We start from the raw sequence: 15,342 nt of genomic DNA on the forward strand, positions 1-15,342 counted from the left end.
GTGTGTATATGTATACGTGTGTGTATATATATATATATATATATATATATATATATATATGGGCAGCATTTATTGCCCATCCCTAATTGCCCTTGTTCAGTGGGAGTTTAAGAGTCAACCACATTATTGGTGGGTCACGTGTAGGCCAGATCAGGTAAGGACTGCAGATTGCCTCCCTCATAGGACATGAGTGAACCACATGGGTTTTTATGACAATTGACAATGATTTCATGGTCATCATTAGACTTTTAATTCCAGATTTTTATTGAATACAAATTTCACCATCTGGTGGGACTCTAACCCGGGTCCCCAGAGCATTGCCCTGGGCCTCTAGAACACTAGTCCAGTGAAAATACCACTTTGCCACTGCACCTCACACACATGCACATGTTTTGACACTGCCAAATTCCTGTGCTGTGCACTTTTTAACCTGTGCTGCTACTGTTTTTCAGAGTCATTCACTAATTTTCTATCTCCCGTTCCCTTCTCTGAATTTGCCTCAGGTTCCCGTCCCCCTTTCAATCTAGTTTAAAGTGCCTCCCCCCACACCAGCACTAGCAAATCTCCCTGCGAGGATATGCGTCCCAGTCCTGTTCAGGCATAGACCGTCTGGCTTGTACACACTCCGCCTTCCCCAGAACCAGTCCCAATGCCTCAGAAATCAGATGCCCCCATCCCAACCACCCCCCCAGACCAACTTTCCAACCACGTGTTTAATCATTCAATTCTTATATTTCTATCCTCACGTTTGCATGTGGGACTGGGGGTAATCCTGAGATTACTGCTTTCGAGGTCCTACTTTTTAATCTCCTTCCTAGCTCCCTGAAATCTGCTTTTGGGATCTCATCCCCTTTCCTACCTAAGTCATTGGTACCAACGTAGACCATGACCTTTAGCTGATCACCTTCCCCCAGAAGAATGCCCTGTGACATCCTTGACTCCAGGATGGTATGTCGCCCCCCCCGGGTGCCATGGTCATGCCTACAGCCACAGAAATGCCTGTCTGTTCCCCTAACTTAACAAATCCCCTATCACTACTGCTCTTCCTTTCTTCTTCCTCCCTTCCTGTGGTGCCACAAACTTGGCTTTGACTGCGCTCCTCCGAGGAGCCAATGCCCTCACCTGTATCCAGAATGGAAAACCGACTGATTAGCGAAACCACAGGGGACTGCACTATCTGCCTAGTTCTCTTGGGCTACCTTCTGGTCACCCATTATCCTAAACTGAAGTGTGATCACCTCTTTGAACCTGTTATCCATGTGGCGCTCAGCCTCGTGGATGCGCCACAGTGACTCCAGCCACCAAATGAGCTCTGAAAGACAGAGCTCAAGTTTCTGCGGTTGGTGACACTTCCTGCACATGTGGTCTTCTAGGACACCGGTAGTGTCCATGACCTCTCACATATTACAGGATATGCATTCCACATGACCAAGCTGTCCTGCCATGGCTTCAATTTACTTCCCTTATGTTAATTTTATTTTACTTTGTTTTACTTATACTACTTTATTTTACGTGGCCTTGACTTTAATTTCCTATTGCTTGTGTTTCTTTCTTAAATTGTAAGTAGCTATTTCTTTAAAAATGTTTTTTCTAATTTTCAGCTACTTGAAGACTCCCTAACAGCAGTTTCTCACCAACCAATTACTTATGTTTCTCCTGTGATATCACACTCCGAGAGTGCAGCCCTCTCGTGCAGCTTTTAAATTCCTGGCTTCCGGGAGGCTGAGATATTGAGAAAGAGAAAGAAAAGAGCACCTCCCTCCTCTCCTCACTGAAATCCCTTACTCACCAAAGACGCAGTAATTACACTCGGAACCAGCTGCACTCTGTGCCAGTGCGGTTAACCTCTTTTATTTATACTAAGATTTCAAATGAGTCTGCCGTGTGGCGGTTACAGAACCAGATTAGGCCAGTTACTTAATTGACTGATCTCACCTGCTCTCTCGACAGACAGCTTGATTTATTTGGTTAGCCCTGCCAAAGCCTAAGTTTTTAAAACAGTAAATTTAAGTTAAATGATAAAATGCAAGCAGACAGTACTAGATTTTCTAAAAGAGGTTAACCCTTAAATTTTAAAACTTGACTCCCTTACACTCAGAGCCACCTGGGCAGTTTTCCACATTGCTGGGTAGATGCCAGTATTGTAGTTGTACTGGAACGGCTTGGTTGGAGGCACACCTATTTCTGGAGAAAATGTGTTCAGTACTACTGCTGCAGTGTTGCAGTGCCCATATTCTTTGCTTTATCCAATGCTGCCAGCCATTTTTGATATCATGTGGATTGAATTGAATTGGCTAAAGCCTGGCATCCATGATGATGGGACCTTCTGGCTGAAGATGTTTGCAGATGCTTCTTCCTCCTCTGGCTTGTTGTTTAGTTGTCCACCACCATTTACAACTGGAAGTGGAAAGACTGCAATGCTTTGATTTGATCCATTGGTTGTAGGATTGCTTGACTCTGTCTCTTGCACGCTGCTTCTGCTGTTTGGTGTGCACATAGTCCTGTGTTGTTTTCAAATCCCTCTCTATCTCTAATCTCTTTGAGTCCCACAACCCTCCGGTATCTGCGCTCCTCCAAGTCTGCCCTCCTGTGCATCTCCAATTTTAATTGCTCCACCATTAGTGGTTATGCCTGCAGTTGCCTTCATCTCAAGCCCTGGGCTACCTTCCTACACCTCTCCAGGGTTCAAATTACATTGGGTCAGTGGGCAAATTTGCCCTTGCAATGTCGTAAGTAGCCTGTGATAAAGCAAAGAATGGCGAAACGTTCAAGAAAGGTTGCTTCATGAAATATTAGCTTACCTTATGGCTCTTTCGCAACCTGGACCTAAACAATTGCAGGCATCTCCGTGAGAGTGGGAAAACAATACAGAGTTTGGTTGGCGGAGCAGTGGGTGTGGGAGAGACAGAATCTGTGGGGTACTGTTCTTTCAATCTCAGATTCTGTCTCTCGTATGCTTGCTGCTCCAGCTCCTCCAATCACAGGGTTCCTCCTGCTCTTGCTGCTCCTCCATAGACAATCTATGTTAAGCAGAGTAGCCAGGGAGGAAGGGAACCTGTGTTTGGAGGAGCTGGAGCAGTGAACACGGGTGAGACAGGAGAAAAGATATTAAATGTGGCCCTGTCAGCATCGTCCATGTCCTGAAAGATTTCGAAAGAGAACACGGTACACTGGGCAGTACTTCTGTCAACTGAGGCATCAGGCATGGCATTAACATCAATGCTCAACCATCACGTTGACTTCCTGCTTGAAGATTTTATAGAAAATTTTTCCAAATTAAAACATTGCATCCTCATTGACAACCACAACCTGGTAGAGTGATGGAAGTTGGGGATACACGAGAGGCCAGCAATGGAGGAGCAATATGTCAGAGGTTTGTGTTTACCATGAAGTAATAACAAAAATGTAGCAGGTGTATTGTGTTTGTCAGCACCCATAAAGCTGGGTTTTTGATGTAGACAATTGTTGGAAATAAGGTCTTTCTGCTTTGTAGTGTTTGAACACGCTTTCATTCTCTTCCATTTTCCAGCGCATCAAAGAGAACAGCATCATTGACCGAGTTAAAGTAATCCTCGTCGGCGATCACATCGAATCGATCAATGGCCAAGGTGTGGTGGGCTGTCGGCACTATGAAGTGGCCAAAATGCTGAAAGAGTTGCCAAAAGGCCAAACATTCACCATGAAACTGGTAGAAACTACAAAAGCATTTGGTAAGCTTTTGACAGCTAATGCTGTACAAGATAGTATGGCCCTCCACTTCCCTTCTCTTCCCTCCTCCTCCTCTTATCCTACCAGCCTGAGCCATCTGTTTTAATCTATATGTGTGATACATGCGAACGCTCTGATTTATCAACCATGTGGGGCATCAAGGTTGGGATCATGCCTGTTTGCTCCCAGGCGTTAAGTTTGCCCCATCCTGCCACTCCAAAGTGACCATGAGCAGTTGAATTGTCATTTGAAAATGAAATGCAACTGGTTTACTAGCTTCCATGGGGAAGGGAAATGTGTCACCCTTACCCGGTGTGGCCTCAGTGACTCCAGACCCACAACAACATGGTTGACTGTTACTTAAATTGCACTGGAAAGGGACCAAGTGAGCCACAAGTGAGCAGTTGTATCAAACTGCTGTGCAGTGCTTAGAGAAGACGGCCCACAGTACCTTTGTCACTGGGGCTTTAGAGTAGCTGTTTATTTTACTTCTCTAAACAATATGAATATTGCAGCATTGGGCCTACAGAACATAGTTGTTTTAATGTTGCAACATCTGTTAACATCAGGGATTTTGGTGCTTACTAATAACCCAACTTGGCACATTGGACCAGCGTTCTTGTGTACCTTTTGTTTTTTGGATAAGATATTTCTACTGAGAATATAACATCCCAGTGCAATACTGAAGGAGTGCTGCACTGTCGGATGCTGTCTTCTGGACGTGATGCTAAAAGATCCTGTCTTCCCTCTGTGTATAAGATTCCATGGCATTATTTCGAAGAAGAGCAGGGGAGTTCTCCTGGCTAATATTTATCCCTCAACTGGAATCAATAATAAAAAAAAAATATCTGGTCATCACATAACACTGGTGGTGGGAAGTGGGACCTTTCTGTGCCACAATTACTTAACTGGAGTGGTCTGAGATCATGAAAGGTGCTTTATAAATATAAGTTCCGTTCTCTTCTTTTCCCTCTTTCCCCCTCTCTGCCCTCCAGGCCTCTTGTCCCCCCTCCCCCAAACCTATCCCAGTGCCCTTTCCCTGTTTCACCCTGTATTTGAAGTAATATGCCAACTTTATACTTCTCTAAGAAAAATTACTTGTTTCAAAAGTTTTGTATTCCGTGGACTGTTGAAAGTAGAATATTCTCTTAAAATGTTTGAAAGGGATTTCAGCTGGACTGTAGAAAGCTTAGCCCTTAACATCAAAAGGGGTTTCGTAGCATTTGCAAATTAATTTCCAGATTCAATTGTTCACTGAAGAGCTGTAGTTGGAAACTCGGCAAGCGTCTTGTTAAATGTATCTTTAGAAAATGTTATACATATGGTGATCTGGCAGAGAAAGCAGCTAAACATTAACATTTTGGCACCAGCTCCCCCCACACTCAGGTTGCAACTTTTAAGTATTTACTTTTCCATTTCATGGCCCAATTTAACATGAGCAGGAGACCTGATCTACCTGGAAGTTGAAGGACTTGAATTCAAAAGTTAAAGGAGAATAGATGTTGTTTTGCCTTAGAAGAATCAACTTGCTTGAAAGCTATGGATTATCCTTAATGTAGTTTAACTAATGATTTGGCAGAGATTTTAAACCTTCCAGTAAATCTGTGTAAATTCAGAGTTGCCTGGCAAGTGTGGCTGTTGCCGTTTTTTTTTGATGTGTTATTTCATTGAATTGGGTGTATTAGTTTGGACTTTGTGTGCAGAATAACTTACTTCATGTAACACATTGCAATGATCTACTGTTAATATTCTTGTAGAATAGGCATGTAATTAATTAAAAACAAAAACAGAATTACCTGGAAAAAGTCAGCAGGTCTGGCAGCATTGGCGGAGAAGAAAAGGGTTGACGTTTCGAGTCCTCATGACCCTTCGACAGAACTTGAGTTCGAGTCCAAGAAAGAGTTGAAATATAAGCTGGTTTAAGGTGTATGGGGGGGGCGGAGAGGGAGAGAGGGAGAGAGAGAAGTGGAGGGGGTTGGTGTGGTTGTAGGGACAAACAAGCAGTGATAGAAGCAGATCATCAAGAGATGTCAACAACAATAGAACAAAAGAACACATAGGTGTTAAAGTTGGTGATATTATCTAAACGAATGTGCTAATTAAGAATGGATGGTAGGGCACTCAAGGTATAGCTCTAGTGGGGGTGGGGAGAGCATAAAAGATTTTAAAATATTTAAAAATAATGGAAATAGGTGGGAAAAGAAAAATCTATATAATTTATTGGAAAAAAAAGGAAGGGGGAAACAGGGGGTGGGGATGGGGGAGGGAGCTCAAGACCTAAAGTTGTTGAATTCAATATTCAGTCCGGAAGGCTGTAAAGTGCCTAGTCGGAAGATGAGGTGTTGTTCCTCCAGTTTGCGTTGGGCTTCACTGGAACAATGCAGCAAGCCAAGGACAGACATGTGGGCAAGAGAGCAGGGTGGAGTGTTAAAATGGCAAGCGACAGGGAGGTTTGGGTCATTCTTGCGGACAGACCGCAGGTGTTCTGCAAAGCGGTCGCCCAGTTTACGTTTGGTCTCTCCAATGTAGAGGAGACCACATTGGGAGCAACGAATGCAGTAGACTAAGTTGGGGGAAATGCAAGTGAAATGCTGCTTCACTTGAAAGGAGTGTTTGGGCCCTTGGACAGTGAGGAGAGAGGAAGTGAAGGGGCAGGTGTTGCATCTTTTGCGTGGGCATGGGGTGGGGGTTTGAGGAGTAGGGGGTGATGGAGGAGTGGACCAGGGTGTCCCGGAGGGAGCGATCCCTACGGAATGCCGATAAGGGGGGTGAAGGGAAGATGTGTTTGGTGGTGGCATCATGCTGGAGTTGGCGGAAATGGCGGAGGATGATCCTTTGAATGCAGAGGCTGGTGGGGTGATAAGCGAGGACAAGGGGGACCCTATCATGTTTCTGGGAGGGAGGAGAAGGTGTGAGGGCGGATGCGCGGGAGATGGGCCGGACACGGTTGAGGGCCCTGTCAACGACCGTGGGTGGAAAACCTCGGTTAAGGAAGAAGGAGGACATTCAGAGGAACTGTTTTTGAAGGTAGCATCATCGGAACAGATGCGACGGAGGCGAAGGAACTGAGAGAATGGGATGGAGTCCTTACAGGAAGCGGGGTGTGAGGAGCTGTAGTTGAGGTAGCTGTGGGAGTCGGTGGGTTTGTAATGGATATTGGTGGACAGTCTCTGATAGGCTTCTCTACATTGGAGAGACCAAACGTAAACTGGGCGACCGCTTTGCAGAACACCTGCGGTCTGTCCGCAAGAATGACCCAAACCTCCCTGTCGCTTGCCATTTTAACACTCCACCCTGCTCTCTTGCCCACATGTCTGTCCTTGGCTTGCTGCATTGTTCCAGTGAAGCCCAACGCAAACTGGAGGAACAACACCTCATCTTCTGACTAGGCACTTTACAGCCTTCCGGACTGAATATTGAATTCAACAACTTTAGGTCTTGAGCTCCCTCCCCCATCCCCACCCCCTTTCTGTTTCCCCCTTCCTTTTTTTTTCCAATAAATTATATAGATTTTTCTTTTCCCACCTATTTCCATTATTTTAAATATTTTAAAATCTTTTATGCTCTCCCCACCCCCACTAGAGCTATACCTTGAGTGCCCTACCATCCATTCTTAATTAGCACATTCGTTTAGATAATATCACCAACTTTAACACCTATGCGTTCTTTTGTTCTATTGTTGTTGACATCTCTTGATGATCTGCTTCTATCACTGCTTGTTTGTCCCTACAACCACACCAACCCCCTCCACTTCTCTCTCTCTCTCTCTCTCTCTCTCTCCGCCCCCCCCCCCCCGACACACCTTAAACCAGCTTATATTTCAACTCTTTCTTGGACTCGAACTCAAGTTCTGTCGAAGGGTCATGAGGACTCAAAACGTCAACTCTTTTCTTCTCCGCCGATGCTGCCAGACCTGCTGACTTTTTCCAGGTAATTCTGTTTTTGTTTTGGATTTCCAGCATCCGCAGTTTTTTTGTTTTTATTTATGTAATTAATTAATTTCAATATAAATGAATGGGTTAGTGCATTTTGGTGGAAAGAATGAGGAGGCCAGAGTGTCTTTGGGAAATTAATGTAAACATGTAGAGGTGCAAAGAGATCTCGGGTACAGATTCTTAAATTACCAAGTGGAGATGCAAGTTAATAAGGCCATTAAAAAAAGCACAGCACAAGGCTTCAATTCTAAAGGGATACAATTGAAATACAGGGCAGTTATATTCAACTTGTTTGAACATTTGTTGACCACACTTGGAGTAGTGTGTGTAGTTCCAGTCGACGACATAAAAAGGATACAGAGGCACTGGTGAAGGTGCACAGAAGATTCACAAGGATGGCAGCATGAGGAATGACTGAACGAGCTGGACTTTTTTCTCTAGAAGGCTGAAGGGTGACCTGATAGAGGCCTTTAAAATGATGGAGTTTGATAGGGTAGATGCAGAGGCAGTATTTATGGGTGAGTCCAAATTTGAGGCCGTAAATGAGATGACCATTAATAAATCCAAAAGGGAATTCAGGAGAAAATTCTTTACCTAGCGAATGGTGTGAATGTGGAATTTGCTATCAGAAGTAGTAGTTCAGGTGAATAGTATAGATAAATTCAAGAGGGAGCTATATAGAGACATGAGACAAAGGAATGGCATGTCATGCTAGCAGGGTTAGATGGAGAAGGGTGGGAGGAGAAGCATATATGCTGGCAAACAGCAGTTGGGCCAAACGGCCTGTTTCTGTACTGCAGACTCAGTGTAGTTTGTGACTGACCCATAACATTACAAATAATAACTTCAAAATTGTCATTTTCCATTTGGCAGAATGCTTTGCAGAACAGTCTCTGAGCAAGCAGTAAGCGATGGAATTCAGACAGGGAGCCTGAAGCTTGCCATCACCAAGGGAGACCAGTTGAAGGCAGTGGGATTGATAGCTCACGGATTTTAGTAAAATTAGAGTAAGCTGGATTGTGGTGGCTGAAGATTCCGCCGCTGAGGGGCCGAGGAATAAGCAAGAAACAGGAGGGTGTGTTCTGGTTGATCCATGAATTGGGTGGGATGTTTTGTGCGGCACAAAAATGCAATTACTATCTCAATTTTATGCTAATTTGAGTTCTGAAATAGAAACAGAAACTGTTGAAAACACTCAGCTTATCATGGAGCATCTGTGGAAAGAAACAGTTAACGTTTCAGTCACTGATCTTTTTGAAGAACTGGAAAATGTCAAAAGATGTTTAATGGGTTTTAAGCGAGTGTGGAGACAAGGAAGGGGTGATAAGAACAGGAACTCCTCTCCTTTTGTTTTTTTTTTTCCCCACCCCTCCTTTCCCTGTCTCTGGTCCTTAACATGAAACATTAACACACTGTTTCTTTCTCTACAGATATTTCATGACTGCCTGAGTATCTTCAGCTTTATCTGCATTTATTTACTGTAACCCAGTAAAACATCTCAAGAAGCTTCACAGAAGTGTGATTAGACCTAATTCGATCGCACTACACTAGAATACTTTGTGTAACGTCGTTCTTCATGTTTTGCTAGCACATCATCCTCCTGTTTAATCAGTGCTGGCACTGAAGTTGGCAGTGAGTTGTGCATAGCACCACTAAGTGGCGGGGATTGGTTGCTCTTGCAGTGCAGCATGTTCTGATAACTCAAGTCATAGTGCAACCTATAGAAAGCAACAAGTTCTCTATTCTCTTTTGACCAACACCACCAAAACTGATAACTGGGCCTTCATCTCATTTGTAGTACATGGGATTGTACTAGTTAAAAATTGGCTGCAGTCTTACCGTAATAAGTGTCTGCATGTCAAAAATACTTAGTTGGCTGGAAAGCACCTTGAGCTGTAATGAGGACACAATAAGGTCAATATTAATGCAATTGGCTGGAGTGGAGATGAGGGGAGAGATGTCTGTTGCAGATGCATCTGTCGATGACAGTATAGGTAGGAGTGAACACAGTCATTGTGGAGACGAAGTGCCGCCTTCACATTGAGGACACCCTCCATTGTGTTGTGTGGCACTGCGCTAAATGGGATAGATTTTGAACAGGTCTAAAAACTCAAGACTGGGCATCCATGAGGTGCTGTGGGCCATCAGCAGCAGCAGAATTATACTTGAACACAATGTATAACCTCATGGCCCAGCATATCCACTCAACCCACTCTACCATTACCATCAAGCCAGAGGATCAACCCTGGTTCAATGAAGAGTGCAGGAGAGCATGACAGGAACAGTACCAGGCATACCTAAAAATGCGGTGTCAACCTGGTGAAGTTATAACACAGCACGACTTGTGTGCCAAACAGCACAAGCAGCAAGTGATAGACAGAGCTAAGCGATCTCACAACCAATGGATCAGATCTAAGCTTTGCAGTCCTGTCACATCCAGTTGTGAATAGTGGTGGACGATTAAACAATTTGCTGGAGGAGGAGACTCCACAAATATCCCCATCCTCAATGATGGAGGAGCCCAGCACATCAGTGCAAAAGATAAGGCTGAAGCGTTTGCTACAATCTTCAACCAGAAGTGCTGAGTGGATGATCCATCTTGGCCTCCTCTGGAGGTCCCCAGCATCTCATGCCAGCCTTTAGCCAATTCAATTCGCTCCATGTGACATCAAGAAACGGCTGAAGGCGGTGGATAGTGCAAAGGCGATGCATCCTGACAATATTCTGGCAAAATATTGAAGACTTGTGCTCCAGAATTTGCTGCGCCCCTTGCCAAACTGTTCCAGTACAACTGCAACACTGGCGTCTACCCGCCTATATGGAAAATTGCCCAGGTATGTTCTGTACACAAAGCAGGACAAATCCAACTGACCAATTAGTGCCCAGTCTACTCGTGATCATGGAAGTAATGAAGGGGTCATCAACAGTGCTATCAAGTGGCACTTGCCTGGCAATAAAATGCTCACTGATGCCCAGTTTGGGTTCCACCAGGGCCACTCAGCTCCTGATCTCATTACTGCCTTGGTTCAAAAATGGACAATAAAGCTGAACTCCTGAGGTGAGGTAAGAGTGACTGCCCTTGACACCAAGGCAGCTTTGACCAAGTGTGGCATCAAGGAGCTCTAGCAAAACTGGAATCAATGGAATTAGGGGAAAAACTCCGCTGGTTAGAGTCTTACCTAGCACAAAGGAAAGTGGTTGTGGTTGTTAGTCAGTCATCTCAGCTCCAGGACATCACTGCAGGAGTTCCTCAGGGTAGTGTCCTCGGCTCAACCATCTTCAGCTGCTTCATCATTGACCTTGCTTCCATAATAAGGTCAGAAGTGGGGATGTTCACTGATGATTGCACAATGATCACTGCCATTTGTGACGACTCAGATACTGAAGCAGTCCATGTCCAAATGCAGCAAGACCTGGACAAAATCCAGGCTTGGGCTGACAAATGGCAAGTAACATTTGCGCCACACAAGTGCCAGGCAATGACCATCTCCAACAAGAGAGAATCCAACCACTGCCCCTTGATGTTCAATGGCATTACCATCACTAAGCCCCCCACTATCAACATCCTGGGGGTTACCATTGACCAGAAATTGAACTGGACTAGCCATATAAATACTATGGCTAGAATAGCAGGTCAGAGCTTAGGAATCATGTGACAAGTAACTCACCTTCTGACTCCGCAAAGCCTGCCTACCATCTATGAGGCACGTCAGGAGTGTGATGGAATACTCTCCATTTGCCTGGATGAGTGCAGCTCCCACAACACTCAAGAAGCTTAACACTATCCAGGATAAAGCAGCCTGCTTGATTGGCACCACATCCAAAAACATTCACTTCCCCCACAACTGATGCACAGTAGCAACAGTGTGTATTATCTCCAAGATGCACTGCAGGAATTCACCATGGCTCCTTCAATAGCACCTTCCAAACCCATCTAGATGATAAGGTCAGAAGTGGGGATGTTCACTGATGATTGCACAATGATCACCACCATTTGCAACAACTCAGATACTGAAGCAGTCCATGTCCAAACGCAGTAAGACCTGGACAACATCCAGGCTTGGGCTGACATGTGCCATTTGACCTTACCATCTAGAAGGACAAGGGCAGCAGACATGGGAACACCACCATCTGGAAGTTCCCCTCCAAGTCACTCACCATCCTGACTTGGAAATATATCGCAGTTTCTTTACTGTCACTGGGTCAAAAACCTGGAACTTCCCTTCCTAACAGCATTGTGGGTGTACCTACACCACATGGACTGCAGCAGTTCAAGAAGGCAGCTCACCACCACCTTCTCATGGGCAACTGGGGATGGGCAATAAATGTTGGCCCAGCCAGCGAAAGCCACATTCCATAAATGAAAGAAAAGATGTACTTCTTGCCATTTGTAAGCTGGTCATTGTTGAGCAGGGTGTTTAGTTAATCTGAAGCTGCACTCAAAATCTTCCATGGTAGAAGCCACCCCTTAATTGCAAGCCTGCAGCTCACAGAGTAAACAGCGGCTGAGGTCAAGCCAGAATGAGACACAATAACTGCACATCAGCCTATCTGGGATTGATTTGTTTGGCTACCTGACAGGCCTTGGCTTTGTCTCCTACAACAAAGCAGGCTGGGAATGATGATGGTGTGCTTTGCTCTTCTCCTTATTCACATAACAGCTATAAACTGCATAAATCTGGTTTACAGATGACTGCTGTGTGGCACTGTAGGTAGCGTCATGTATTCAAACCTGATTCCACAGACTTGAGCATAAAATCCAGGTTGACATTCCCTCTGTAGTACTGAGAGCATGCTGCACTGTTGGAAGTCCAACTTCTGATGAAACTTTAAACCAATCCCCGTCTACCCTATCAGGTGCACAGATAAAATATTATTCCTCAATCAAATCACTTTTAAGAAAAATATCCTGTCAATATGGCACTTAAGGAACTTGTGCATCAGACAGGCAGTACTGATATGTGATGACACTCATCTGGCCACTTGGTGGTGCCATGTACAATGTTCTGCCAGCTCAAATGCCTCTTTTCTAATTTGATTAAACAGGCAGGTGATCTGTTACTAAAGGGAGTCATCAAGAGGAGAGTCATTAGAGAAGGGAATCAAAAGATATTGCCGGTTTCAGAGAATCTCAAAATCTTTATAGGGCAGAAGGAGGCTATTTGATCCATCAAGTCTGCACTGGCTCTCTGAAAGAGCATTCTACCTAGTCCCACTCTCCTGCCTTATCCCCTGAACCTTGCACATTCCTTCTTTTCAGATAGCAATCCAATTCCCTTTTGAATAACTCGATCAAACCTGCCTCCACCATCCCCTCAAGAAGTTCGTTGCAGACTCCAACTGCCCTCTGGGTGAGACAATTTTTCCTCACCTTTTACTACTTTTGCCAATTATTTTGAATCTGTGCCCTCCAATTCTTGATGCTCTCAAGTGGTAACAGTTTCTCACTATTTACCTTGCCCGCACCCCTCAGGATCTTGAATATCTCTCTCAATTCTCAGCCTTCTTTTGTTCAAGGAAAAGAGTCCCAATCTCTCCAACCTATCCTCATAATTACAGTTCTTTACCCCTGGAATCATTCTTGTGAATCTCCTCTGTATTCTCTCCAATGCTTTCACACTTTTCCTCAAGTATGGTTCCCAGGACAGGACACAGTACTCTAGATGAGGCCTTCGACATGACCTCCTTACTCTTTCACAAAACCATGTTGACTCTGTTTGATTGTGTTATCTTTTCTAAATGTCCTGCTATTGCTTCCTTTAATAATGGACTCTAGCATTTTCCCAACGATAGATGTTAGGCTGACTGGCCTGTAGTTTCCTGCTTTTTGTCTTCCTCCCTTCTTGAACAGAGGCGTCACTTTAGAGGTTTATTATTAATAAAGCCTAAGTTAATATATGCTTTATTAATTGCTCTCTCGACATGTCCTGCCATCTTCAATGACCTATGTGCATAAACACTGAGGTCCTTCTGTTCCTGCACCTCCTTTAGAGTTTCTCCTTTTATTTTATACTATGTCTCTATGTTCTTCCTGCCAAAATGAGTCACACTTTTCTGTATTGAACTTCATCTGCCATTTGTCTGCCCAATCCACCAACACGGATTGCATGGAGAGTGTCCAATCAAAAACTAAGGCATGCAAACTAGTGGTAGGCCAGAGGATTGGGAATTTTTTAGGAACCAGTAGTGAATGACTAAAAAGCTAATAAAGAGGGAGAAAATTTATTATGAAAGTAATTTGGCAAGAAATATAAAGGACAAGCAGCAAGAGGTATGGGTATATGAAAAGGAGGGAGGGAGACAAAAAGCAGGAAACTATAGGCTGGTCAGCCGAACATCTATTGTTGGGAAAATGCTAGAGTCCATTATCAAGGAAGAAATAGCAGGACATTTAGAAAAGCTAAACACAATCAGAGTCAACATGGTTTTGTGAAAGAGAAACCATGTTTGACAAATTTGCTAGAGTTATTTGAGGATATAACAAGCAGAATTGATAAAGGGGAACTGGTAGATGTGCATTTGGATTTCCTGAAGGCATTTGATAAGGTGCCGCATAAAAGGTTATTGCACAAGATAGGAACTCATGGTATTGGGGTATTGTATTAACATGGATTAAAGATTGGTTAACACACGCAAGACAGAGAGTCGGGATTAATGGGTCTTTTTCAGGTTGGAAAGACGTAACTAGTGGAGTGCCACAAGGATCAGTCCCAGGGCTCAATTACTTACTGTCTACATTGTTGAGTTGGAGGAGGGAGCAGAATGTAATGTATCCCAATTTACTGACAGTACAAAAATAGGTGGGAGGGCATGTTGTGATGAGGAAATAAGGAATCTGTAAGGGGATATAGATAGATTGAGTGAGTGGGCAAAAACTGGGCAGATGGAGTTTAATGTAGGAAAGTGAGGTCATGCACTTTAGTAGCAAGAATCAAAGCGACCAAGAATCAAAAAAATAGTGACTCCAAAAAGTGCAGCACAGAGGGATCTGTGCATGAAACACAAAATATTAGCATGCAGGTGCAGCAAGTAATTAAGAAGGCAAATGGGATTTTGGCCTTTATTGCTAGGGGGTTGGAGTTTAAAAATAGGGAAGTCTTGTTACAATTGTACAGGGTGTTGGTGAGGCTGCACCTGTAGTACTGTGTACAGTTTTGGTCCCCATATTTAAGAAAGGATATACTGGTATTGGAGGCAGTTCAAAGAGATTCACTAGGCTGATTCCTGAGATGAAGGGGTTGACTTATCAAGAACGGCTAAACAGGTTAGGCCTTTACAGTTACAGTTTAGAAGAATGAGGGGTGATCTTATTGAAACGTACAAGATTCTGAGAGGGCTTGACAGGGTAGATGTTGAGAAGATATTTCCACTAGTGGTGGAATCTCGAACAAGGGGGACATAGTTACAGAATAAGGGAACACTCATTTAAAACTGAGATGCGATGGAATTTCTTCTCTGAGGGTGGTGAATGTTTGGAATTCTCTACCCGAGAGAGATCTGGAGGCTAGATCTCAAAGTATTTAAAGAGGAGGTAGATAAATATTTGAAATATTAGGGAGTTGAGGGCTATGAGGAGCTGGCACAAAAGAGGAATTGAGGCCTGGGACAGATCAGTCATGATCTTATTGAATGGTGGGGTAGGCTTGAGGGGCTGAATGGCCTACTCCTATTTCTTATGCTCGTATGTCCTTTTGAAGTT

The 15,342-nt window shown here is 44.1% G+C and overlaps 1 protein-coding gene across 4 annotated transcripts in view; it reads left to right on the plus strand.

Annotated features, from left to right (window-relative positions):
* Positions 1-15,342, plus strand: part of gipc2 (GIPC PDZ domain containing family, member 2) — an 82,491-nt gene that overhangs the window by 57,050 nt on the left and 10,099 nt on the right. For all 4 annotated transcript variants that reach the window (XM_041208853.1, XM_041208852.1, XM_041208851.1 and 1 more), the window contains one exon: positions 3,530-3,710. In XM_041208853.1, the coding sequence (XP_041064787.1) occupies positions 3,530-3,710 (181 nt within the window). The remainder of the gene's footprint in view (positions 1-3,529; positions 3,711-15,342) is intronic.

The sequence above is a fragment of the Carcharodon carcharias genome, chromosome 16 (assembly GCF_017639515.1).
Source record: "Carcharodon carcharias isolate sCarCar2 chromosome 16, sCarCar2.pri, whole genome shotgun sequence".
In the NCBI taxonomy this organism is placed as follows: domain Eukaryota; kingdom Metazoa; phylum Chordata; class Chondrichthyes; order Lamniformes; family Lamnidae; genus Carcharodon; species Carcharodon carcharias.